The sequence below is a fragment of the Hyperoodon ampullatus genome, assembly GCF_949752795.1.
Source record: "Hyperoodon ampullatus genome assembly, chromosome: 3".
Classification (NCBI taxonomy): domain Eukaryota; kingdom Metazoa; phylum Chordata; class Mammalia; order Artiodactyla; family Ziphiidae; genus Hyperoodon; species Hyperoodon ampullatus.
The window spans coordinates 94824166-94851994 of NC_136916.1; the positions used below are offsets into that span (position 1 = coordinate 94824166).

General features: G+C 50.3%; 1 protein-coding gene across 3 annotated transcripts in view; it reads left to right on the top strand.

Moving 5' to 3' along the window:
* Nucleotides 1-3509: 3509 nt before the first annotated feature.
* PLA2G4E (phospholipase A2 group IVE) overlaps nucleotides 3510-27829 on the top strand; it is a 59802-nt gene continuing 35482 nt past the window's right edge. The window contains exons 1-2 of one of the 3 annotated variants that reach the window (XM_079699634.1): nucleotides 3510-3707; nucleotides 24314-24386. In XM_079699634.1, the coding sequence (XP_079555760.1) occupies nucleotides 3525-3707; nucleotides 24314-24386 (256 nt within the window). In that variant the 5' untranslated portion in view covers nucleotides 3510-3524. Of the gene's footprint in view, nucleotides 3708-17888; nucleotides 17955-24313; nucleotides 24387-27829 lie in introns of those variants that run through there. The other 2 variants (XM_079699636.1, XM_079699635.1) reach the window with 2 other exon arrangements.

Consider the following 27829-nt stretch of genomic DNA (forward strand, 5'->3'; position numbering starts at 1 on the left):
GGCACCACTGCACTCTGAGCCCTTTACAAAGGGAACCAGTTCATGGGGTAAATATGAAACAATGTTATTTTTCTCACTAACTGTCCCCAGCTATACTCTGTCAAAGCCTCCTTTCCTGTTAGATACAGATATTTGAGAAGAGACAGTCCTCCTAACAATGAAACCAGAACCATTTTTCATTTAAACACACACATTTTGATGCATATTATGTTTATGTTTGTAAATTTTTTGTTCCCTAAAATTGAAGGCCTGCAGGTGCACAAAATACTTATTTAGTCCTTAGCTTCCAAAACCTCAAGACACAATGTACCCCTACATGATTAATTAGTTCACTGTGCCAGGAGCCAGTTCTAGAATGTAATGTAATTTAATGTAAACACAAATGGGATAATTATTATGGAATGGTTTGGTATCGCTTGTCTATTTGACAACCCCTTTCTCTGCATGGTTTTCTCCCTCTATTTCTCAGTATGGGGACTTTCTTGTTGGAAAACTTCCTTCTTTAAAGAAACTTCCCCTGGAAACTGAGGATGCCTTTTTTTTTTAATCTGTAGGACTTCCCACATTCTAAAAGATTATTTTAACCTAACAAAGCACCCTGCCATTTAGCCATACCATGGAAAATGCTTTTTCCTTATCAATGCTTTTTGCAATTAAAAAAGAAAAGCAATACATCTTAAACTTATACACTGCTGTTTGTCGATTCTATCTCAATAAAACTGGAAAGAAAAAAATTAGATTTTTAAAAATCAGTCTTTTATCTAATTTCGAGTGAGCATTACTTTTAGGATTAGTCAATGCAAAATAAAACCAGGAACAGCTAAAATGTCACATGGTAAACTTTTTAAAAATTAATTAATTAATTAATTTTGGCTGCGTTGGGTCTTCGTTGCAGCGCATGGGCTTTCTCTAGTTGCGGCGAGCGGGGCGTCTCATTGCAGTGGCTTCTCTTATTGCAGAGCATGGGCTCTAGGCACACAGGCTTCAGTAGTTGTGGCACGTGGGCTCAGTAGTTGTGGCTCGCAGGCTCTAGAGCACAGGCTCAGTAGTTGTGGCGCACAGGCTTGGTTGCTCCGCGGCATGTGGGATCTTCGCGGACCAGGGCTCAAATCCGTGTCCCCTGCATTGGCAGGTGGATTCTTAACCAGTGCGCCACCAGGGAAGTCCCTCACATGGTAAACTTTTAAAGAATCATGTCTTGGAGATTAAAAAAAATGACCTGGAAAAAATTAGACTTGTCAAGAAATAGAGGCCACAAAAGAAAATTCACAAAGGTGAAGTTATTGAAGGAAACCAGATTTGCCCTCAAATATGCTGCTCTGCATATTGATTATTTTGAGTTAAAGGCACTTGAAAAAAATAGCAGATGTATAGGGATACACTGACCTTTCTTTTTCTTCCTACAAGCTGGAGATAAAACGCCCACATAGGGACTTCCCTGGTGGTGCAGTGGTTAAGAATCCGCCTGCCAATGCAGGGGACACGGGTTCAATCCCTGGTCCGGGAAGATCCCACATGCCGCGGATCAATCAAGCCTGTGTGCCACAACTACTGAGTCTGTGCTCTAGAGCCCACAAGCCACAACTACTGAGCCCATGCACCTAGAGCCCATGCTCCACAGCAAAAGAAGCCACCCTAATGAGAAGCCCGCGCACCGCAACGAAGTGTAGCCCCCGCTCACCTCAACTAGAGAAAACCCGCAGCAACAAAGACCCAATGCAGCAAAAAATAAATCAATAAATAAAAATTTTTTTAAAACTCCATGTGTTTAGAAGATATACTAGGAGGAAAGAAACATCCTTATCACTAAAGATGAGGAGTAGAGGCACAAACAGACCTGGTTAAATTAACCCTTATCTTCCTAGTTACATAATTTTCTATAATTTACTGTCATAGAGCTGGCGCTTCTGTGGGCTGATGAAGGTCTGGAATTGTCTCTGCTGATTAAGTTCTGTTCTAACTGGTGGAGAGGGAAGGAAACGTATGTCCTACTTTTAGGCAAATAGAGGGAGAGCAGAAAGCTTTTCTTGTATCGGCTTCTTCTTAATTGCTTTCAGCTGAAAATAATCCTTAATGCTAAGTGACTTAATTGGGGGTAGAGGGTGCGAATTCTGCTACCTTTTAGCACAAACAGAAAAATGACACTTTACATACATCTCCCCCCCACCCCCCAAACACGACTGTAGTCAGTCAGACTGGGAGTCTGGCTGCTACTTGATTTCTGATAGGGCTGTTTAGGCCAGAGGCAGTCCCCACTGGAGAACCACAGCCTCAGAAAAGAGAGTCTTGAAATGGGGAGGGGGATGATGGAGTGTCCCCAACTAGAGAGGATGCTGGATCACTCAGAGCCCACACACAGAGAAACAGAAAGATGCACATTTTGAATGTATATTTTAAAGCACTTGTAAACAAACACAAAGAGGGTTTGTTCTTTGTTTATATTTTTGCATTTTTGTTTTTACTGTGGAGCTGTGATGCATTGTCTTTAAGCTGCCAGAAACGGCGCCTATCAGACCAAAGAAAGGGCTGAAAATGAGAGGCAGAGTAGATTACTGAATTCCCTTCTGGCCTGTGGCCCCTCCATCAGCGCTGAACACCAGGTTAGGGATTTATTTTCAGGGCTCAGAAGAGAGATCTGGGGGTGTCAGCCAAGAGCCAGGGACTCCACCGGGGGCCTAGATGGTCTCAGCCACATGACCCTCAGCCCTTGCTCCCTCTTCCCTCCCCACTGACATATTGAGTGTCTCACTTTTAAAAATAGCCCTGAGTGGGAACTGAGGGAAACAGTCAGCCTTGAGATCAGGCTACGGACATGCCAGGCATGCTGCCGCTGCTCGAAGGGACTGTCCCTACTTGTTCCCCTCCTTGTTCCATTCCATGGGAGATAAATCACCAGGGCCCAGAAATCAGAAAGAATGTAAAATGAGACAAGCAAAGCTGTCTCCCCCCTGCACATGCAGGTTATTTTGGATGATTCTGGGCTTATGGGTTTTCTCCCAGGGAAGTTAACCTTGAGCCGAGACAGTCTATAGATAATGTAAACCACCATCTGGCAACCTTCCATTTCTAGTCTATATAATCTGCAACCGTAGCATAATAAAACTTGCCTTGCAACCATCAAAAAAAAAAAAAAAAAAAAAAATAGCCCTGAGCAATGAGGAGCCTGCATCTGAGCTCAGAAATGCAGGCCTCCCCTGAGGAGAGCTGCTCCAGGTGAATGTAATTGTAGCTTGCTGCTGACTTTCTACGCAGTGCAAGAACATTCTCTCCACCAAAGTCGGCCCAGATTGGCTGATGTATTCACAGAGATGTGGGACTCTTTTAGCTAAGCACTGACTTCCTTCACCTCTTTAATAATTCATCAGGCTCATTTATCTTCAGGAGGAATCAGATGATGTTGCTTTCGCTGTTTTGCAAAACTCCCTTGAAATTTCCCAAGGATATTCGCCGTTTGCCTCGCTGTTAAGGACCAGCCCAGTACCAAACAGCCTGTACTAAGCCCCAGAGAGGTGGACGTGGCTGGAATGACTCTCCAGACCTCAGAAGGCCACCCTGGCTCAGGAACTGATGTGTTTGTCCTGCAGAGCCTACAAGGGGATGAAGAAGGCAGCACAGCAGGAAGGACTGTCAGTGAGTCGGAGCAGACACAGGTCCTGGAAACTCCCCATCTCCCACCTCTACTTCCCATGGCTCCTGGGGGCTCTCAGGTATGTCTGCATTTCTGGGGAGTGCTCCTGGCCCCTTACATTTTACCCCTGCTTTCCTGACTCTAAGTAAGATCACCTGCATTGCTGCAGAGTTAAGAGGTTATGTTTTTGTTAATTTCTTTCTTTCCCAGATGCATCCCTTTGGCCCCGCCCCATCACCTACCTGTCCTTACCTGTCTCTGTGCCCCAAAGAGTTGTTAACTCTGACAGTGATGACCTTTTACTGCGTGCACTCTGTGTGCTTGGGAGGGATTAGTGCTGATGATGAAACAGGCTCAGTGGGGTTAAGGTCACACAGCTAAGTTGATAGGAGAGCTGAGATGGCAGGTGTTTCTATTGATACGATACTGAGAAGAGGGGTCAGGATCCTGCAGGTGAATGACTTAACAGACCACCTGGCACATAATAGATTCTAAGCCTGTGCCATCTAGCCTAGTGGCAGGGCAGGGTCATAACTGTAACCACACGCAGCTCTGAGGAAGTTGGAGGGAATGTACTGATCTGGCCTTCCTCACGGACCCCACCTATCGGCCAGTGAAGAGAAAACCTTGACTAAGTCAGTCCCATCTGGTGAATTGAGTGGGCTACAAAAATTGAACCGTGGCTTTAGGCCATCATCAGTAGATCCAGACCTGCCTCCCCAGCTTCTCCGCCGGGCAGGTGTGTGAGCTTCCTGTGGGCTCCCAGCAATGGGGAGGGGTCCGTGTTCTTGTGCCCCTCTGGCCGCTCTGGTCTCAGCAGCAGTGCCAGGCTGAGCTCAGCAGGGGGCAAGGCTCCTGTCCGTCCATGGGCCTTGTTCACAGGAGCACTGGGTCATGGTCACTTTGCCCCATGTGGACCCCTCTGCCTATGTCCCATTCTGTCTGGACCCTGGCTTACTGGTTCCATCCTGGCCCTCCACCACGGGGTCACCTTGCCTGGCCCCAGTAGGTCCCACTTCATAGCTGTGGCTGTCAACCCAGTGTCCACCATCCAAGGTACCTGAGGGCAGCTGGGCAGATGACCAGTCCCCCCAAGATTCGTCCCCTTGACCAGACTGACTGCCCCATGGAAGCACCAGGGCCCCTGCCGGTGACCCCTCTCAGAGTCACAGGTGAAGAGTGGTGGCTCCTCTCCCCCTCTCTGCCCCACACCTTCCCACCCTTCCTGTAGCCCCCTGTCCCCCAGTGGGGGAGTCCCTGTGGTCCAGTAGGCCAGGCCTGCTCTTGATGTGCTGCAGGGGGAGATGCACCAGCTACAGCCCTGCTCCTCCCAGGCATCAGAGGCCTTCTGACTCAGAGGTGGCCCCTCAAAGCTGTGAGAGCCATTGAAACACAGGGGCTTGGTATCTGTAAGAGCGCCGTCCTCCTTAGAGTGGTTGAGAGCATGGGCTGTGAAATCAGACCAGGGCTTCCACAACTTTTTTTGTCAGTTGTCAACCCTGTGACCTCAGGCCAGTTCCTTAACCTCTCAGACTTCACCTCTCAGTTTCTCCACCTCTGGGGCAAAATCATGTCAGGTGTAGATAGCAGAGTGTTTGGAGCACAGGAAGCTGGAACCATGCTGACCGCTGTCGTCGTTGTGACGTTACAATTCTTTCTCCCCTCTGCCCTGTCATCCCCATGCCTGACATGGTTCAGGAATGAGGCTGTGCCCTCGTCTTGTTTCAGCTGCTTGAGGGAAGAGCAGGAAGGCCACAGGGCTGGGACAGAGGCAACCACACAAAGACACTGTGCTTAACCTTAATATTTTCTTTTTTATGTGTGTAAAAGTAATTTCAAAAAATGTCTGGAAACATAAAGGAAAAACCCATTGTAATCACATTAACTCAATACAATAACTATTCCCTTTCAGTCTTTTTTCTCCTTAGGTAATGTTGATATAGTTGTGCTTATAATACTTATACCAGATCTATGTCCAGGTTTTTTGTCTTAACCTAAAATTACAGCCGTGAATGTTTTCTTGGTTGATACTTAAACTTCATAATTGTCACCTCAATGGCAGAATAATATTCCATTGTGTGCCTGTACTATAATTTGTTACGATTTATGGTGAAATGTCAGAGTTTATAGGTGCTTTATTTATTTATTTATTTTTGCGGTACGCGGGCCTCTCACTGCTGTGGCCTCTCCCGTTGCGGAGCACAGGCTCCGGATGAGCAGGCTCAGCAGCCATGGCTCACGGGCCCAGCCGCTCCGTGGCATGTGGGATCTTCCCGGACCAGGGCACGAACCCGTGTCCCCCGCATCGGCAGGCGGACTCCCAACCACTGCGCCACCAGGGAAGCCCTAGGTGCTTTATTTTTGTAAATTTCCATGGAATTTCTCAGAAGCTTGTCAATTGGTTCTTCCCTAAGACCAGTATGAAATACCTGAACAAGATAAGAAGAATCACAGTCAGCTCTGCAAGAGGGGGTGTAATATTAGGGAATGTATGTATGTGGGGGGAACGTGTATGATTGGGGAGGATGTGTCTGCATTCGGTGACAGAGGAGTCCTCCATATGGCAAATTTTGAGGGACCCACAAGGACCCACAGGGACCCACCAATCTTCAAATAGTTTCTCATCTGCCCTCCATTTTGGTCCTTGAAGGGTTTCCCTCCAGGACCACCCTGTAGATTACATCTTCATCTTTCTAGGGCCCCGTGGAGGTTGGCATTACTGGGTACCATATCGTCATCCAGCAATACTTCAGCAAAAATGAGTTTATCGGATTAGTTTTCAGAGTTACCATTTCCTGCACTGTATTTTTAGGCAGCTCTTCCTGTGGCTTGTTACATGTCTTCCATCTCAGGAAGACCAGGAACCACATCTGAAGCACGTATTCATTCCTTGAACAAATATTTATCAAGGTCCCACTGTGCCCCCAGTATTATTCTAGGAGTGGAAGACAGAGCACTGAGCAGGTCAGACAGGACCCAGTCCTCTTGAAACTTACATTCTAATGGGGGAGACAGAGAGTAAATAGATACATGACTGTTTCTATGTCAAAGCTACTGGAACTAAACATGTGATAGAGGGTGACTTTCAGCAGGGAGGGGACAGGGGGTAGGATGGTGACATCGGAACCAAGATCTGAACCATAAGAAGACCAGTGGGAAAATGTTCCACAGAGAGCAAATTCTAAGTGCAAAGACCCTGAGGTGGGCACAAGGCTGGTCTGTTCTGGAAACAGAGAGAAGACCAGTGTGTCTGGAGAGCAGAGAGCAGGGGAAGAGAGGAAGTAGTCAGAGCCTTACGCTGACCCAGTGCAGCAGGAGGCAGCTTTGGGGTTGTTCTGAGGCATCAGGCGGGAGCCACTGGAAGCTTCTAATCTGAGGGTGGACTTTATCTGATTTATGTTTTACACCGATCACTGCGGCTGGTCTGTGGAATGGACCGCCTGAGGGGAAACAGGGAGGCAAGTGAAGAGGCTCTGGCTGTGGTCCAGGAGGAAATGGAGGCAGCTTAAATACAGATTCTGAACAAATTCTGGATTTTTCTGGAGGCAGAACTTCTATCTTGCTGATAGATTGGATATGGAATGAGAACACAAAGACGCCTCCTAGGTTTTTGCCTTAATAACTGGGAGGTACCCCTTAGTCAGCTAGGGAACCCCAAGGTAGGGTTCCCCAAATGGGCTGGGATGGAGGATACTGGAGGTTTCTGTGTTGGACATTTTAAATTTGAGGTGCTTGATATATGCATATCCGAGCAGAGATGCCAGGTGGGCAGATGCACACACAAGTCTGGAACTTGGGAGATAGGTCGGGGAGATAATTGTGTTGACTACATGAAGCAGAATATAGATGGTTGTTGAAGCCATGAAGCTGGATAAGGTCTCCCAAAAATGGGGGGGGGGGTGGCGGACAGAGGGAAGAAGCAGAAGCCTATGCCCTTTTGCTCCCCACCTTCTAGATGCCTGGTGGAGACAGAAGAGCCACCAAAGAAGACTGAGAAGGAATCGCCAATGAGGTTGGAAGAAACCAAGGAAGCCAAGAAACTTTGTCTATAAACGACCCATACTTTTACCAGAGTGGGTTGTCAGTAAATATCTTCAGGAAGCACAAGCTTTGTGGCTGCTTGTTAGTGTCTTTGCAGCCTCTGGTGCACACCTGGAACGTTGAGTGACAGGGGGCTGGCTGGCTGACTGCGGGCCTCAGAGCCCACGCGGCTTCCCATTATCTCTGACATCAAGGCTGATACCTCTGCCTGGCTCCAGAGGCCTGACGAAATCAGACCCCACCCCAGGTGCCCACCCTATGGCCCGGCGCCCACCCTTCCCTCCTGGCAGGACTTGCCCTACTCTGTGCCGCCTACATGGTGTAAGGCAAGCTCATTCCCACCTCTTCACCTGGATTCCACTGCTTCCCTGCCTGGAATGCCCTCCCTTCCTGCTGCCTTTCCTAGCCTGGCCCACATTTCAGGCCCAGCTCAAAGCTCAGTTCCCCAGTCTCTCCCCATCTGCCCTCTACTTTTGTACTTGATGGATTTCCCTCAGGACCACCCCTGTGCATTACATCTTTTCACCTCATGTTACTGAAGCCCACTGGACATCTTCTGCCCCGCCCTCCATATCTAAACCATCATACTGTGATGGTTCTACCCCGAAATTTGTCTTTTTTTTTTTTTTTTTTGGCTACGTTGGGTCTTCGTTGCTGCACGTGGGCTTTCTCTAGTTGCGGTGAGCGGGGGCTACTCTTCGTTGCAGTGAGCAGGCTTCTCATTGCAGTGGCTTCTCTTGTTGCGGAGCACAGGCTCTAGGCGCGTGGCCTTCAGTAGTTGCAGTGCGTGGGCTCTAGAGCACAGGGACTTCAGTAGTTGTGGCACGTGGGCTCAGTAGTTGTAGCTTGTGGGCTCTAGAGCGCAGGTTCAGTAGTTGTGGTGCATGGGCTTAGTTGCTCCGCAGCACGTAGAATCTTCCCAGACAAGGGCTTAAACCCGTGTCCCCTGCATTGGCAGGCGTATTCTTAAGCACTGCACCACCAGGGAAGTCCCCTGAAATATGTCTTGAATCCCATCACTTCTCTCCCTCCCTGCCACTCACCCTGGCCTGAGTCACCATGGGTTTCCTGTCTGAACCACTACAACTCATCTTCCCACCCCCAGGGAGAGTGGAGAAGTGCCGAGGACAGGAGGCTGGGATTGTCAGAAGAGCCCAGATGTGACATCACACTAGTTCTGGGTCACTAGGTAAAAATCAATCAGACCTAGTCATTCCAGTCGTAGTTATTTTCCCAAGAGCAATGAAGACTCATATTTACACAAACACCTGTATATGTGTATTTATAACAGCTTTATTCATAATTGCTGAAAATTGGAAGCACCTTTGTCCTTTAACTGACAAATGAATAAACAAATTGTAATTTTTACAATGGAAAACTACACAGCAGTGAAAAAGAAAGAGCTCATACAACAACATAGATAAATCTCAAAAACTTTACACCAAACAAAAGAAGTCACCACAAAAGATTGAACAGTATGACTCCACTTATGTGAAGCTCTAGAAAAGACCCATCTAATGGACAGCAACAGAAAGCAGGTCAGTGGTTCCCTGAGGCCCAGGGAGAAGTGGAAGCGTTGACCAAAAGGGCTATGAGGCAAATTTTGGGAGCGAAGGAAATGATCTCTGTCTTGATTGTGGCAGTGGTTGCACATTTGTATATAGTTGTCAAAACCCATCAAATGGATACACTTTATTGTGTTAAATTATACCTCAGTAAAGTTGATTTTTAAAGTAAAAAAAAAAGTCAATTCACCAAATGATGAGTTTGCCAAAAGCGCAATCGTTCTACTGGGCCATCCGCCAAGATGCCCTCATGTGGCTTTTACCGAGCTGGGTCCTCAGGCTCCAGCAACCCCAGCCCAGCAGTTCTCACTGTTGGTTCACTCAGCCCCACCATCGCCCACAGGCCCACAGCTCTCCTAACTTCCAGGCCCCCTCAGGCAGCCTTGCGGAGTTTCCATGAGTCTGCCCAGGCCTCTTCCCTCTACTCTCTGGAGGCCAAAGGGCACGTCTGTGAGGCTGCATCTCCCAGAGGTCAGACGTGCTCTCCGCTCTGGATCCCAAGAGTTTCTTGCTGTTACACCAGCTGTCGGATGGCAGAGGTGGGGCAAGGATAAATGACTGCCTATGTATTTTTCCATATCTGTTATTTACAGGAAAACTGAGGCCTAGAGAAATTTAGAAGCCAAGATTTATCTTCTGTTTCTCTTTGTATTTTGAAGACGGTCTCCTTCCTCAGGGCAGCGGAGGCCAGGGGCCAGTTTGAGGGAAGAAAGGACCAAAAGGATTGCAGGGACAAAAACATAAAACAAAACCATACAGGTTAAAATGTTCACATTTCATCCTTTTTTTTTTTTTTTTTTTTAACTCTTTGGTAAGTCTTTGATTCCCAGGAGAGACTCACCAAAGAGTTCCTTACATACAAGAAATCTCTGTTCAGAGTCAGTCTGTCCAGAATTAGAGCCGGTGCTGGGCACTTCCTGAGTGCTCAGTGAATGTTCTCCACCTATGTCACATCAGCTGTCTCCTCCACTGAGCAATGCCACCTGCTGCTGGCACTTGGTGCCCTGCGGGCTCCATGGCCAGGTGACTCCTGCCCTACCTGGTCTCTGCCCACATCCGGCCTTGAGGCCAGCAGGAAGCCCTTCCATCTCTGTAAAGTGACCAGATAGAAAGGCAGTGTCTGCCTGTGTAGACTTAGCCTGACCTAAACACAGATGGATGGGACTCTGCTCTGGCCAGGTGACTAGAGGCCATGAAAAAAACGAATGGAGGCTGCAACCTTGCTTCCCATCGTCTCCCTCTGACACTCACAGGCCCTGCTCCGGATTCCTCCTCCTCCTCCACAGACGTGCATGTTTATCCTTCCTGGGTACCGTCCCCTCGGGCCCAGAGTGACAGCTAGAGAAGCTGAGGCAGAGTCTGCATGGAACTGGGGGCCCTGGGAGACTGCAGGGCATTTGGGTAGGACGAGACCAGCGGCCACTCCCGGCTCGTGAAGAGGGAGAGGCATTTATTTATCAGGGGGCTTTTGCAGGCCACGGCTTGTGCCAAGGAGCCACCCTTGGCTGATGAAGGAGGCATGCCTGCCTTCCAGCTCACCCAAACCACACAGTGCTGATGGCCACCTGTTCTGCCTGTAGGAGTAGGATTTTCTCTCGTTCTTAAATATTCTCTGCTCATGAGTCACCACTGCCAACAGAAGAATCATCATGATTCTTACACTTGACATCTGGTATGTATGTATGTATGTATGTATGTATGTATGTATTTTTGCGGTACGCGGGCCTTTCACTGTTGTGGCCTCTCCCGTTGCAGAGCACAGGCTCCGGATGCACAGGCTCAGTGGCCATGGCTCACGGGCCTAGCCGCTCCACGGCATGTGGGATCTTCCTGGATCGGGGCACGAACCCGTGTGCCCTGCATCAGCAGGCAGACTCTCAACCACTGCGCCACCAGGGAAGCCCCTGGTACCTTATTTAATATCCTTTCTGAGTCTTCATACCTTTGCTCGTGCTGTTTCACCTGACAAAAATGCTCTTTCCTGGGTCCTTATCCTTCCTTCGAGGGCAAGTTCAAGTTTTTCCTATTCCAGGCAGCCTCTTCTGACCTTCCCAGCCCTGGGTGGCTGTGATCCCCAAGCAGCATATTTTTACACCTCTCCTCACATGTGACACGATCATCCTGAGACCATTTGTATGACCTTCCTGTCTCACCCAATGTACATTGTGAGCTCTTTGGGCAGATGACATCCAAAAGGCTGAGTGTATGAGGGTTAAAGCCAGAAGTTCTGGGACGGACTGATTTGCATCACAGCCCTGTCACTTACTATGGTGACTCTGAGGAAGTGGGTTACCCTCTCCTTGTCTCAATTATTCTTTAAAATGAGATAATAATAGTATCTACTTCACAGGTAATACAAGATATGAAGAATAGTCCCCATCACTTTGTAAACATTCAATAGATGGTAGCCACTTTGTTCCTCTCAGCATCTGTGTGATGGTCTAGTGGTGAATGTGCCATAACTAACCATCTTCTTACTGATGGGCGTTAGGTGTTTCCAGTTGATGAACAAGACCAGCAATGTTCCTGCCCTGAAAAGGGTTATGGTCTGGTGGAACGAGGCAAAAAGATGAACATGATAAATCAATATATGATATATTAAATTAGATTTGATCCAATTTAACTTAATTAATAACCAGAGAAACATGGAAGCAAGTAAGTGGTTGAAAGGCACACATGTTATAAAGGGTGGTCAGGGCAGGCCTGCTGGAGAAAATGACACTTGAGCAGAGCCATGAGAGAGCAGAAAGAGCCAGCTATGCACAGAGCAGAAAGTCAAGGACTTCGGGCAAGGGAACGGCAAGCGCAAAAATCCCTGATGTGGAAAAGGATTTACCACATTCAGGGCATGGAGGGCCATGAGACAGACCCTGATATTTAAGGAAACTTAATATATGATAAAATTGGCACCACGGATCAGTAGGAAAAAGACACACTGTTTAATAGATGACATGGGTACAAGTGGCTCACTATATAGGGTGAAATAAAGCAGCATCTCCACTTCACAAGCTGAACTGTGTTCAAGGGAAGGAGCAGAATGTGAGAAGCCATGGCAAGAAGTAAAAGCCATCAGAAGCTATGGGAGGGTTCTAACCAGGGCTGTCGAATAATCTAGTTATGTTTTTAGGAGATTCTGTAGAGAATGGCTTATAACAAGGCAAAAGTGCAAGCAGGAAGACCAGTTAGGCTAATGCCATAGCTGAGATGAGGGAGATGATGACGACTCAGGCTGGAGCAGTGGCAGTGACTCTGGGGAAAAGCTGGAGGGAAGATAATTTCACTCGAGTGCAGAGGGCTGAGGACATGGCCTGTTATTACCCTTGGTGCCCATGAACCCCGAGTTTGTCTTCTTGATTGTTACTTCCCTGAACCCACACATCCTTTCCCATTCTCTCCCCGAAGAAAGGCAATCTTTATTCAACGTTCTCAGTGCTTTCCAATTTAATAGCTGCAGTGAAATTTCATTTTTGTTTTAATTTCTCTGATTACCAATGATTTTGAGAGTCTCCTCAAATGCTTGTTAGTTTTTTGGGTTTCCCCTCCTATATACTGCAGGTTCAAATCTTTGGTTCACTTTTGTGTTGGCATGGCCGTCTTTCTTGTGGAGTATGTAAGAATTCTTCCTATATACTAGACATTAATCCTTTTGTGATTTGCAACTGTGGTGCGAATGTCTTCTGTTATTCTGTCGGCTGTCTATTAACTGTTTCTCTGTGTTCTTAGTTGACAGAAACCCTTAATTCTTATGTAATCAAATTTAGAAATTTTTTCCTTGTGGTTTGTGGATTCAAAATGATGTTGAAGAAATCCTCGTCCCCAAGACCACAAATAGACTCTCCTGTGTTATCTTCTGCCAACTTCATAGTTTTTTTCCCTTTCTTATGTTAACCCCATTTACAGCCCATCTTTTTATATGGGGACAGGTGAGGATGCTGTTTTATTTTACATTATACACTGAGCCACTCATGACCATGTCACCTCTTAAACAATCTGTTCTTTTTCTATTGATTTGTGGTGCCAATTTTCTCATATTTTAAGTTCCCTTAAATATCGGGGTCTATGCCCCCTCTACTTTGTTCCATTGGTCCTATTCTTGCACCAACACCCTACTGCTTGTGTTAGTGTGACTTTGTAGTTTATTTTAGTATCAGGCAGGGTAAGACTCTCCCTTTTACTGTTATTTTTTAGGAGTGGTTTGTTACCCACAGATATTTATTAAGAGGAAGGAATTTGGGATACGTTTTGGAGGTAGAATGGTGCTTATGGCATCTTTTGCTTTACCCCAGTTTTACATTTCTATGTTTTTTGTTTGTTTGTTTTGTTCTGTCTTTGGCTGTGTTGGGTCTTCATTGCTGCACGTGGGCTTTCTCTAGTTGCAGCGAGTGGGGGCTACTCTTCGTTGCGGTGCGCAGACTTCTCATTGCGGTGGCTCCTCTTGTTGTGGAGCACGGGATCTAGGCGTGTGGGCTTCAGTAGTTGCAGCACGTGGGCTCAGTAGTTGCAGTGCATGGGCTTCAGTAGTTGTGGCTTGAGGGCTCTAGAGTGCAGGCTCAGTAGTTGTGGCGCACAGGTCTAGTTGCTCCATGGGACGTGGGATCTTCCCAGACCAGGGATCGAAGTGTGTCCCCTGCATTGGCAGGTGGACTCTTAACCACTGCACCACCAGGGAAGTCCCTTTCTATGTATTTAAATCTGGCAACAGGGACTTCCCTGGTAGCGCAGTGGTTAAGAATCCGCCTGCCAATGCAGGGGACATGGGTTCGATCCCTGGTCCAGGAAGATTCCCCCATGCTGAGGAGCAGCTAGGCCCGTGTGCCACAACCACTGAGCCCGTGAGCCACAGCTACTGAGGCCTATGCGCCTAGAGCCCATGCTCCACAACAAGAGAGGCTGCCATGGTGAGAGGTCTGCGCACCACAGCAAGGAGTGGCCCCTGCTCGCCACAACTAGAGAAAGCCTGAGCGCAGCAGCAAAGAACCAACGTAGCCAAAAATAAATAAATTTTTTAAAAAATTAAAAAAAAAATCTGGCAACATTTCCCTATTGGTTTCTAGGTTTTATACCTTGTTTAGGAAAATCCTCCTCATTCTCTAATATTTTATTTTAAAACTTCTATAGTGTTATTTTAACATTTAGATATTTAATCTGTCTGGAATTTATTTTTGTGTGGTTATGAAGTTCATTTTAACTTTATAACTAACTTTATATTATTCCAAATAGTAAGCTATAATACTTTTTCCAGTAATGAATAGTCCATCCTTTCATCAGTGATTTGAAATACTTCCTTTATTATATAATGAAATTTCATGTGTACATAAGGCTGTTTCTGGGCTCTGCTTGGAAGGTATTGGAATCCAGAATTTGTTGGCAAGAATGGAAAAGCATTAGGTGTGTTGAGCAGGAGAATGACAGGTTGAGGGCGTGGTTATGAAGCTCACTGGCCAGCCAGGTGTGTGGGGCAAGAACTCGTGAGAGGCAAGAGGCTGAGAATCAGATGCTGCTGATGGGGTGGGACAGAAGGGACAGGCACCTGAGGCATCTTGAAGAGGAAAGGTGAAGAATTCATCCTTGCTGGTTCTCCTGGGAGTGATGTCAGCTGAGCCCCTGGGAGGAATGTACTTTTCAATGCTGGGTTGGTTACCTGAGGCCAAGAGGCGGCTGGCGAAGGCAGCTCCTGGTCACCCTGATCAATGGGAGCCAGTTAACAAGACCCCCGGACACAGCCAGAGGTGGAGGCTCACAAGAGCTGGTTGTGGGGCTCTGGGGAGATCTCAGGCTTTCTGCTCATTAGGGAGGAAAGGGCGGTGGGTAGAAAGAAACCAAGTCCCCTCCACTTTGTGCGGAGATGGTTTCAGAATTTCCACAGGAAGGAGCTCTGGGGGCAGGGGCATTGACTTGGAGCATCAGTTGTGTACCAAGAACACTGTTGTAGCTTTAATTGTGTGTTCATTCAGAGACACACTGGATCAGAGGAGGGGGTTAGGCTCTCCTCACCCCATAGTTGGACGTTGCCTTATGCCTGGCACTCCCCACCTTCCCAGCCCGCTCCCACTGCTCCCACCAAGGCCTCTGTCCCCTCCTGCCCTACTTAGAGTCCACACTGGACAATTCACCACTTAACTCAGCCCTCCCTGCTCCCCTCACTAGATCTCAAATTCTTTGTTGTTTCCTTCCCGACTGCACCCTGTCAGCTCAGAGCCAGGCAGTAAATGCTGGCAGGTGAGTCCACTCTGTTTTCTGTTGCACCAGCTCCCACCTGGGTCAGAGGCTGTGTCGAGGGTGTGCAGGAAGAAGCTTCCACCCCACCTCCTGTTAGCTTCCTATTCAATTTGATTTCATTCAGCTAAAGTGAGGCCCTGCTGTTGAGGAGTTTATGCAGAATGAGGAAATACAAGGATTGGAGACCCAGATTTTTCATAGGCTGCCGAGGATGGATGGAGTGGGGTAGGGTGGGTGTTTGTGGCTAGGCTCCTTCAAGTTCTAGGCTTTGAGGAATGCTTTGGAGTTTGGGGCTTGCCCTGGGCCCATTTGATGGTGAAGGGTGGGGGAGTGGAGGGAATGGGTACCAGGCGGACACCTCCGTTGGGGGGAGGGTCCCGCTTCCCTCACCATAGCCCTTACCACATCACATTCAGGACATTGTAGTGCTGTGGGCTGGGTTGTCTACAACATCAATCACCATTGCCTTCTGAAATTTCAGCTCTGATCATGTCACTGTCCTGCTCAAAAACCATTGATGGCTCCCCATTGCCTAGAGAATAAGTCCAAATTTAAAGCACACCTTTTATTTTTCTTTAATTTTTAAAAATATTTATTTATTTATCTGGCTGCTCCAGGTCTTAGTTGCAGCACATGGGATCTTCCTTGATATGTGCAGGTTATTTAGTTGCGGCGTGAGGGATCTAGTTCCCCGACCAGGGATCGAACCTGGGCCCCCTGCATTGGGAGCACAGAGTCTTAACCACTGGACCACCAGGGAAGTCCCTAAAGCACGCCTTTTAAAGGTCACAACTATGGGGCCCTAATATATCTTGCCAGATTTGTTCCTTCGCAGAGCCTCCCTTCTCTCTGCCCAACTTCCACACAACTTCTGTGTCCCACCCTCCACCCCACCATACCTCCTCCCACACAACTCGCTACTCTGATACCAGCCCACTTACATACCTGAGCATAGCCTGCTTTCTGGCCTCCTTATTCCTGCTCCTACTGTTCCTTCGTCCCATGATGCCCTTCTCACCCATCGTTAGCTACTGCAATCCCGTCTATCCTCCAAGACCCAATTCAGATGCTGCCTCTTCCATGAAGCCTTCTCATGCCCACTCTTTCCCTTCTCAGCTGACACTCATTTCCCCGTTTCTGTGCTCCATAGCCAGTTATTAGGTCTGCAAACCACAGATTTTTACAAATGTAAAGGGTTTGTATTGCTCCTTCTAGGATACCCCCGTTACCACAGGAGACTCAGACCTCCGAGCTTCTGAGGGGTTGGAAGCATTTGGCTCCCCAGCTGGACTGTCAGCAGCTTCAAGCCTGGAATTTCCTCTCTTAGTAGCATGTATGCAGTAGGTGCTCACTAAGCACTGTGAACTAAATTGAATTTGGTAGAGTCCACCGAGGGGTGCGGATGCTGTTTGTGTCCCTGGCAGTGCGCTATGGCTGCGTCAGGGAAGGGTGCAAGCTGGGAAGGGTCCAAGCTAAGGCCCCGTCCCCCCTCTGGAGAGCCTGGCAAGCAGAGAGGAGCAGGGTGGGGATGTCCTCCACCTGGCATATGGAGAGGCCCCACGGATGCCACTGACCAGGTTCCATCCCTGCATTCAAGCCCAATCAGCCCTGCATTCAGATCTCACCCTTTGTTTCTTAAAATCACTTTAATCCATGGGCCAGAAAAGCCGGTTGTGGGCCCCCAGGCAATAGCTCAGGCAGGAAATTCCCAACGCTCCCAGCTGCGCAGCTGAGCAAGCAAAGCTGCCTCACCAGACCCCTGGAGTGAGCCAGCCACCAGGACAGAGATAGGGATCAGCTGCATGGGGTGAGAGCACCTCTGAGCACAGGCAGGGGCTGGGCTCACCCTTTCTCCATCTGCCTGGGAGGGCAGGGAGCACTAGCTCTTGACTCTTTCCTCACCAGGGATTCAGGCGATTACTTTCCTTCTTCATCCTCTAACTTTGAGTCCTGGTCATGGTCCCTGCCTCTCCTGAGGTCCCTGCCTACAGCTCCTGGGGCACTGAGCCATGGAGCTAAGTAGAGTTAGGAGGGAGGGCATATCCTCCAGAGGGGCACCTCTGAGCCATGACCTTGACAAGCTGTAGAGACAGCTTTTCCAAATCATGGCTGGGCTAATCCTGAAGTCATGAGGGTGCAGCAGCCTCTTCCTGCCATTCTCTGGGGCAATGGACAGCCTGGTCATTCTTCTTGGGGCAGCAGACCACTGACTCTGCTGGTCCCTGCATTTCCAGGATCTGAAGACCTGAGGGTCCCTTGATACTAAGAAGCCTGTGCCCAGGAACCCCATCTGTCCACCCACCTAAACCCCTTCCCAGGGCAGTCCGAGACACTGCCAAGAGTCTTCCAGAGGGCGGAGCTCTGAGTCAGAGTATAAGTTCCCCATCTCACTGCCCAACAGCAGAGCCACACAATGCTCCAGAAGCAGACGCTCGTCTCAGTCTTCCACTACCCGTCACACCCAAGCCAAGCGGAAGATGGCAGCCACCTGCACCTTGGAGGTGAGGGAGCAGGGCTGGGTGGGTCCGGAGCTGAGAGCAGGAGACGGGTTCAGGGAGGGCTGGGGGCACTGCAGACTCCAGAGACATGGAGCACCTCAGCTAGGGCAGCGCCTGCCCGGCACCAGGGGGCACAGTCTGGCCCAGTTGGGGCTGGGCTCCTGGGTGGATGGCCCAGCTGCGGGTACCCATGGGATTGACAAGACTCTATGGAGTGGCTCAGGGACGTCCTGGGCCCAGCAGCACCCAGGAGGACAGCACTCAGCACTGCTGGGGGTGGGTCACATTTGGCCTGTCCTAACGGTGAGCAGGCATTTACCTTGTGGACGTCTTGAACTGTCTTGAACTGCCTGCTGTGAGAGTGTGTGGTGTGGTGTCCGGTGAGGATCGGTGCCATTGCCAACCTGTCTCCATTGGCCATGAGGCACCCCTCCTGGGTCTGTGGTCCAGACTCCTGGGTCTATGCAGCCCCTCACAGCCTTGCAGAGACACCCCAGGTTCATGGGTCAGGCTTCCAGGGCTCTAGACCAGCTCTGCCTCGGCTTTCCCATCGTCTCTGTCTTCCAATTTGCTGTAGGCATGCCATGGCAAGGGCTGTCAGCAGCAACATCTTCCTCCTTACCTTCTCCCGGCCCACACTAAATCATGTAATGAGGTGACTGATGCCCTGAAAGTGTCTTGTCCCTTTGGGGTGGGAGGTAGTGACCCTGCTCAGTCTCCAAGGAGCCCAGGAGGGAAGCCCCATGCTGTATGGTGCCTGGTGTCCCGCTGCCTGGGCCAGGATAGACGTCGCCTTCTGGGCTGTGTTTCTCCACAGCCCTCAGGGGGCTGAGATAGCCTCTGGTCCACACGTGCTCCTGCCTCTCCTGTCTCATTGAGTCTCCTGGAGCTTGGGCAAGGAGAAACCTCCACAGAGGGACAGAGCTTACCTTGAAGTGGGAATGAAGCAACTGAGAGCGGTGCCCATCCCTCTCAGGTCCTGGAGGGTCCATGACTCAGAGCTGGGATTTCTTGCCCTGACCTCTCACCTAGCCTGGGTGATAAAAAGGAGAACAGCCATAGTGGCTCCTCCCAGGTGACCCCTGGTCTGGGGTGCTGCTCAGACTAGCAGTGAAATGCTCTGGGATCCCACAGAGTTCCCATCCCAATGCTCTCCTTTTAGGGAGGGCCCTTACCTCCTGGAAGCTATCGCCAGGCTGGTCTGAGCTCTGACACAGGTGTTGCAGGGAACTGATGGATACTCCCAGCTCTCTAGGGAGGAGGAGGTGGCATCCCCAGCCGGGCCTGCCCTGAGAAGCCTCGCGGAGGGGAGTTCCCACAGGGTCCCCGGGAGTTGTCCTCCCTTGTCAGCACCCAGACCTCATGCGCTGGTGTGGTTAGGGTATGTCTGACCCTAACCACTTCTGAAACAGGGTTGTCAGACCCTCCTCCCAACCCTCACCCGCACCTGGGAGCCAGGCCCTGGGAGCCCATCTGTAACTAAATATTCTTCTAATTTGTGATGATAGCTAGTTTCTTGGGGTGTGAGGACAGCCCCAAAATGGGAGCTGAGGGTTTTACTCCTGCCTCTGCTATTAACTAGTCTAGTGCATGACCTGGAGCAAGCTTTTAACTGAATTGGTTAATTCACGGTGAGAGCCAGCCTCCAGGTGGATGGAAAGGGCTCTGCCCGGCAGTCAGGTGGGTCTGCATCTGAGTCCCGGCCCTGCCCCTTCTGGGCTGCGTGACCCCATGTGAGATGCAAGCTCTCTAACCTCGGTCTTCTCCTCTGCAAAGCAGGATAATAGTACCTTCCTCAGAGTCTGGTTGGGATGGGGGACGGTAGTTGAGAACAGATGCAGCAACCCCAGATAGAGCAGAGCCCAGCGCACTAGAGGAGGGTAATGAATTGTATTCCCAACTTCCCCGCCAAAGTCCTATCTCTAAAGTGAGGGTTTGGGAAGGGGTAATATTGGATTGCACAATAGCCAGTGCTGAGAGTCAAGCTCTTTTCCATATGAGCTGGTAAGATGCCACTTTCCTGAGGAGTTTTCGGGGGAAATGGAGTCCTGGCAAGTCCAGCCCCAGGGACCGAGGTGAGGGAGGAGGCTGGAGCCAGGTGTGTCTGCAGCCTGAGTGGTGACGTCCCAGCAAACTGCCATCCAGCCACCCTCCCTGCACAGCTGTTCTGGTTATTAAAGTGTCTAAATACACTTCTCCACTGGTTGCCAAATAATCCCTGCCTTCAGTTCTAGCCCTCTGAGTGCTCCCTGGTCCTTATCCCAGGACCCTCCAATACCTCCATGAACTGGAGGATTACTGCCCATTCCAACTCCAGGGCCGCAGCCTGGCCATGCCTGTTGTTAAATTTTCACCCTGATACCCAGCCAGGGCATCCTATTGGAGGGATGAGCTTGTCCAAGTCCCTGAAGTCCTTACCTGGATCCCGTAAGCTACCCCGTACACTTGGGTTCCGTAAGCTCACTGGTTTCAGGTTCCCATAGTCACAGACGCTGTACTTTGATCTATTATGTCTTTCTACTGTATTACGTCTTTCTACATCTTTCTATTCATTACCTCTGGGGCCATGAAGTTTTGCTTATGTCTAGCACCACTCCAGTTGAGCTGATTATATCAGGAGCAAAATATGTACACTCATGTTAATCCCAGAAGGTCATTTTTCACAGACCTCATTTCTGGAATCATCTGGACCCAAGTCCTGAGTCCCATGTTCCCACTGCCTTCCTCTCCCCACGGCCCCTCTGGGCTCTCTCTCAAACCCTCCCTGCTGGCAGATGTAAGAGTGCTTTGCAACTGGGTATCTTCTGCAAATTCCTGGGTTAAAGGTGTAATCTGAGGCTCCAGGTTGACCACAAAGGAGCCATCTGTGGCTACTAGAAAGTGAGAACTTCTCCAAGTACCCTTACTGTTCTGATGTGCTCTGGCTGTTTAAAAAAGAGAGAGGTGATGAAATGTGTCAGAAGAGCACTGTAAATAGAAGGACTGCCAGAGTGTGGGGATTATTTGGGGGCTTTGGGGGAATGAAAGGTGAAAAGAAGACTCTGCCAGGAAAATAGATTTTCAGAGGACAAGACCAAGCACGAGGAGATCAGGGCAAGCAGCACCTGTCTTCGTGTTTGCTGACGGTCGCTTTCAAGTAAGGTGACAGTATAATTGTGGTTATGAACACGGGCTTAAGAATTAGAGCTGGATTCAAAGTCAGTTTCCTTTGATTCTTGCTGAGTGCCCAAAGTCAAAGGACTTAGGCTCAGATTCTCTATCTGTAAAGCAAGGCTAATAGTAAGATAAAATATAGAGATTATATACACAACACTTAGCATTTGGAAGACACTCAGCAGATGGCAGCTGTATTGTTAATGGGGCTGAGTTAGAGTAGAAAGCAATGGTCAGCCTCATCGGAAGGTATCGTGTTAGATGACGGCAGAGAGCTTTTCCTGGAAGGCAGGGAGACCTCAAGTGAGGTCCTGCGGGAAGCTGTGGATGCTCATTCTCTCGCAGCGAAGACACAAGGGAGCTGGGCAGGGCCAAGGGCAGCCCCTCCTGGAGGTGGGAGAAGACCTATGATGGCCAAGAGGATCGTGACCCTGGGTTCAGAGACATGAGGAGTGACCCCTGCCTGGGCTGAGGCCTCAGGTGGCTCCCCACTTGTAGCTCTCTAGCTGCCTTCTGAGAAAGTGGGCCAGGGGGAACAGGTTTCACCAGGATTGCTCTCCTGGACGAAAGCTGACTCCTGCCTCCTCACCAGATCAAACCAGGACACAGGCTCTGCCCGGGTGGGGAGTGAGAATGATGAGCCCACGTGCCCAGAGGCTGAGCCGTATTTCCAGAACCCAAAGAGAAGCAGTGTTGCAGCCTTTGGCCCAGTTACAAAGCTCAAAAGGCAATCCCATTAGAGCAAGTTATTGACCATGAATATATTCAACATTTCAGAGTTAATCTCACAGAAGGAATCCTCAGGCCTGTATGTGTCTGCCAGTGTGGCTTTTGTTCCGATTGTGAGGCAGCTGTTGGGGAGACAGGAGGAAGAAGCCCTAAAACTGACGTATGTATCTATCTCAGGGACTAAGCTACTGTCTTCCCAGCCATCGTCCTATTGTTCCTGGTCAGAATTAAGCCCCAGAAGAGGCTGGAAGGGCAGCCATCAAAATAACAGTTCTCATGACAAGGAAAAAAAATTTTTTAACTATGTGTGATGATAGATGACTAAACTTCTTGTGGTAATCATATGGCAATACTTAATACATATATCAAATCATTATGTTGTATACCTCAACCTTATACAATGTTATATGTCAATTATTTCTTAACTTTTAAAAAGATCGTAATGCCTCTATTATAAAGGTTTTATGAGGATTAGAAACTATAAGAGAAGTGTCTAGCAAATAGTAAGGTTACCAAATGCAAGTCCGTGTACCCGATGCACAGTGAGGCCAAACATTACCAAAACGTCGGAGTTTGGAGCAGAGGAAAGTTTACTGCAGCGCCATGCAAGGAGACTGGTGGCTCATGCCTTAAAAATTCCCAAACTCCCTGAAAGCTTTCAGCAAAGCCCTTTTATAGGAAAGGTGAAGGAGGGGCATGGTTAGTTGTTGCAGACTTCTTGGTGTCCGATCCTTTGTTCTTGAGGTCAGGTCACAGTCAGGTCACGAAGTTCCTGTAAACCTCCACCAAAACAAATGTTATTCTCTCTTCTAACAAGAAAGGGCAAGGTCCCGAGGCTCAACTTTTGCCCTCCGAGGTCCAGGCTCTGGTAAGAGGAGGGGGGTCCCTATGTGGGCTGGTTCCCTCCCTGGCAGCGTTGGACCAGCCTCCAGTCTAGGTCCTCCTGCCAGTGCCCAGGCCTGGCTGAGGAGGCAGATCTCAGCTGGAGGCGCCCTCAGGGCCAGATCCCCAGACCCTGCCCAGATCTCATCACTGAGGAAGCCAGGCACCCAGGAACCAGCTGGCCCTCGGGCTCCTCAGGCCACCCAAACAGGGATGGGTCCCACGGCCTGTGACCCATGGAGACCCTGCCGCCATTAGGTCGTGGAGGTGGGGACTGCGGAGAGGTTCGCTGCTTCTTCGAGGCCTGGGCCCGGCCAGTGGGCGGCCGTGGCGAGGGCTCTGGAGCTCTGCGGGACCCAGTCCTCAGCCTGTCCCCCAGGCGCCCAGCTCACCCACTGGCCTGAGGCTGGAGGGCCCTGGGGAGAAGGCCGCTGTCCGCCTCCACTGCACTCTCTGCCCCAGGACCCCCCCTGATCTGGACCTCTAACCCCTGAGCTCAGGGTCTCGCACTAAGGGTCGGTGCCTGCCCTGCCCGCCCCGCAACTGCAATACATGTTCAGTAGATGCCGTTACAAATAGTATTATCTCTGATAACAGCCAAGGCAGATGAACTATCTGTGGAGAGTCTGAGTTGAAAATAAAAATAATTATAAACAGTGACCTTCTCTGAGTGGTGGCATTATGGGGACTTTTTTCCTTCATACTCTCATGTTTTTCCCTAAATCCCAAAGTTATATATTTTTTAATATTTATTTATTTATTTATTTGTCTGCATTGGGTCTTCGTTGCTGCGCACGGGCTTTTTCTAGTTGCAGTGAGCAGGGGCTGCTCTTCGTTGCAGTGTGCAGGCTTCTCATTGCCATGGCTTCTCTTGTTGTAGAGCATGGGCTCTAGGCGCCCGGGCTTCAGTAGTTGCAGCACACGGGCTTCAGTAGTTGTGGCTCACAGGCTCTAGAGCGCAGGCTCAGTAGTTGTGGCGCACGGGCTTAGTTGCTCTGCGGCATGTGGGATCTTCCCGGACCAGGGCTCGAACCCGTGTCCCCTACATTGGCAGGCGGATTTTTAACCACTGTGCCACCAGGGAAGTCCCCCAATATTATTTTAAATAGAGAAGAATTGCATCTTCTTGGAAGGGTAGAAAGTGATTCTAGTAACATGGAGTGGACGATGTGGAGAGTAAAGGGTTCCAGTTCAGAGGCCTCTATAAATGTCATTGGGTGGGTTGGAGGAGTCCGATGGTGTCTGCCATGGGCATGGGCTGGGAGTGGACAGTAAAAAGACTCGTCTAAGCCTGGGTAAAATGCTCAGGAAAAGGGCTTCCAATTCCAAGATCCAAACAAGCAAGACAGGGACGGAACAGGCATGAAGCTGTCCCTCTTCCCGGGTGTGCTGGCTCAGAGTGGGGTGAGGACAAAGGCCCTCACGTCCACAGCCTCGGGCCCCCTGGGGACCAGAAGCATCCTCCAGAGCCCAGAAACACCGATGGACAGTGGGGAGGTTACTTGAGCCTGGGCAGTGGGAGCCTGTGCTGCTCTCTCCGTCAAGGCCATCTGTCACGATCGCCCAAAGAGTGAGTCCACTGTCCTCTCGATCCACAGGAGGAGCTGTCGCCATGCCACCTGCTGACAGTGAGGGTCATCCGGATGAAGAACGTCCGACAGGCTGACGTGAGTAAGTATTCCCCTCCCTCTTCCCTCCTTCTTCTCTGCGTCTGGGGCCAGGATGGAGACAGGCCCCAGGGGAGAAATGGTCAGGTGTGACTCTGTGTGTGTGCATGAGTGTGTGTGTGTGTGCACGCTCTATGTTCAAGTTGTACTTCAGACTTTGGGGTTTGTATCATTTTCCCAGGCCCCTCCCTCTAGCTGCACCCTTGGCACGACCGGCGCCTGCAGCTGGCCTCCTCCAATGGCTCACTTCGCTCTCTCCTCCCCACTCTCCCCTCCCTGGGATCCGTTCCAGGAGTAGCTTCTCCCACACTGGGCACTCCTTGCCTCTGCATGAGTTTAGGGGCTGTTAGGAGTGGCAGGGAAGGAAGGGCCCTTGAGTACCATGGAGCCGGCTGCCGGCCAGCCCCGGTGCCCTTCTCAGGACCTGGATCTCAAACAGGTTCTACAGTGCATGCCAGGTGCCCCATAGCGCCGACTTCCTCAGTTCAGGCCATGGATGTGGTTTGACTCACCAGGGCTCTTTGTGCAGTGTCTTCTTGCAGCTTTAATGTCCCTTTCATCCCAGCCCCTGCTGCATTCCCAGACCACAGGGGCCCAGGGAAGTCTTTGGCTTCAGGAAGAAATGAAGGCATCTGGGTGGGCAGAACAAAAGCCCCTCCCTATGCTGCCCTCATCTCCCCCCACCCCATCCAGCGAGGAAGCTTGGCCCTCAAGGAGGAGAAAGCTCTGTGTCAAGGCCCATGGCTGAGGGGGTCCCCACTCACTGGTGATCACACAGGAATCGCCCAAGGGCTCCAGTTTCCCCAAAGCTCTGTTATACTGCCTTCACCCCAGGATTCAATTAGCCTGGGAGAGCTGTGACACACGGGGAGGTGTCTATGCCCAAAGCAATTATAGAGTAGTAATAGAGGATGGCATTCTCTTCTTGTCACCACAGAATTTAGAACTGGAGGAGGACACTGAAAGCTGGGAGTAGCTGAGGAAAGCTGCTTTGAGGGGACAGGGTGTGAGCATCCAGAGGCCTGGGGAGCCCAGTCTGAGGGAGAGGAGCTGCGTCCCCCCGAGCCCCTGCTGGGAGCTACCTGGGGCCAGACATCCAAACACCATTCATCCTCCGCACAACCTGAGGGCAGGGCTGTGGGGCCCATTTTGCACATTGAGGATTAACTGCCGAAAGCAGAATCAGTGTTTGATGCCAGGTCTGGACCGCTGGGGGTTAGGGGAGACAAGCCAGGAGGAGGAGGTCAGGGCCATTCAGAGGGTGGATAGGAATCTAAGTGATGGGCACCTGAGCTCTTGAGGAAGGGATTGCATGACCTCCCGAGGGCTTATATGCGATTGTGCAGGAGCACAAGTGGGAGAGGCTGACAAACCTTCTGGGAAGCTGTCGCTGCAACACTGCAATGTAAGGATGAGTGTAGAGGGTGGAGGAAGCAGGGCCCTGGAGCCCCAGAGAGAACAAAGGGATCAGGCAGCATTCAGACTGGGCCCCTGGGAGGGTGAGTGTCCAGAGCCCATGCCAGGGGAGCAATTGCAGCCAGCATCAGTTTGGGCCTGGCTCTGTCACAAGGCCAGCCAGAGGGCCACAGACTTCTTGGGCTTCTCGGGACCTCTCAGGCCACCGGTGAGTGACCTGAGGAGCCTGGAAGTGTCCGCTGGACCCAGGACCTGGCTGCCTCTTCTGCCTTTCCTGCCGTGCCAGTGTGGGTCATCAGACACCTCACCCCATTTCCCTCAGGGATGGCCACAGCTCTCACATGCCCGCAGCTGCCTCGCCTGCCTCGGCTCCTCTGGAGGCGTGTCTGTCCCAGCCCTGTGCATCATGCGGGCCTCACACTTTCACGGCGTGCCTACACCTGTGTGCTCAGACCTTCCCCCCACCCCGTCCAGGGCCCTTCCTTTTGTCTTCTCCCTGCTACACCCGTTGCCTACAAGCCCTAGAGGTGGGCGTGGGATGGGGAACAGGAACCAGAGAAACAGGCTGAGGTCTGCTCCACCACCCTCCTCTCCTCCTTCCCCACACACGCCTCTGGCACACAGGCTGCCCTTCGGGGACACCCTGGCCCCTTTGGGAACCCCTTTTTATGTTTTCCTCATTTCCCTAAAGAACAGGGTCCAGGGGCAGCCATGGTGTCTGGGGGTGTCAGCAGCCCAGGTCACGTTTCTGGATCCACAGTTGTCACAGGCTGGGCTCTGTTGCTGCCTCACCTGGGTTGAGTCTATCCTAACCTCTTGCAGCTCCTGGGTTACCCTCGCCCCACATTGTGCCTTCCAGCTTGGATCAAAAACAAGCTCCTCTCTGGTTCAGTCCTGTAATGGGTGCCTGAGTTTCTAAGATTTCCAGGAGCTGAAAGGGATGAGATTCAGGGATGAGATTCAGGGGTGACGGCCCCATCAAGGAGCACACCACCCAGCCCTGGGCCAGGGCTGGGAGAAGATCGGCCCGGAAATCTCCCCGCTGTCAAGAGTTTTTATTCCTCTTGGGAAAATAAACTCAAACCAGCACTCCCAGGGGGTGTGAGGCAGGTGTCTCTAAGGTATTAGGAAGATAATGTTCTTGATACCTGTAGAGATCATTGAGTCATCTTGGCCACCCACATTCTGGGAAAAGAGACATGTCATTCTGATGACCAAGCCCTCTGTCACTTCATGAAGAACAAGGATTAGAACCTATCTGTGCTTAGGAAATTCCCTGAAGTCCCTGAAATTCTCAGAATTGGGTCATCCTTGCTTAACCACTCTTCATTGCCAGCTCGACGGTCACTCCTTACAGTCAGCTAATGATGCCCATGCCCCAGATCGTCATCTGGGCCTGGTGGCTACCTCATCATTCCTCCTTCCCCAGGATTATCCCCTCTCGGGCTGCACTCTCCTTCCCAACCTTGTGGGGGAGGAGGTGGCACGGCTCCCTGCAAAAGGACTGGGAAATAAATTAATGCTTGACATGTGGGTGTCTGATCAATCCTGGCTCTTCCAGGAGTCTTTTTATCTTAATTAGGGATTTAAGCCTTCGGCCAAAAATCCTGAAACTTTATTTAGTGGATTTAATGGGACAATTTTAGGCATGGACTGATGATAGGAAAGGGACATTAGAGGGAAAGGGGCCTTTACAGGGTCCTTCAAATCATGCTAAGCAAGTGGGTGTAGGGCTGGTGAGTCCCTGCCTGCAGGCTCCTTGTGCACAGGAGGCAGACCAGAAGGAGGTGCCCCAGAGCCCAGGAAAAACCAAGGGAGGGGTCCAGGAGGACTAAGCAGGTCCCCAGGGAGTCTCCCTCTGAGCAGAGCCATTAAACATGCCAACTTGCCTATCTATATCTGTGGTGACTCAGCCCAGAATCTCTTGGGTACTGATACAGCCCAATAGCAGGAAGTTGGGCTTTTCTATCATTCATTTATTCAACAAATATCTAGCGGTGCCAACATGGGTCTCCTGAGCTTCCCAGGGTG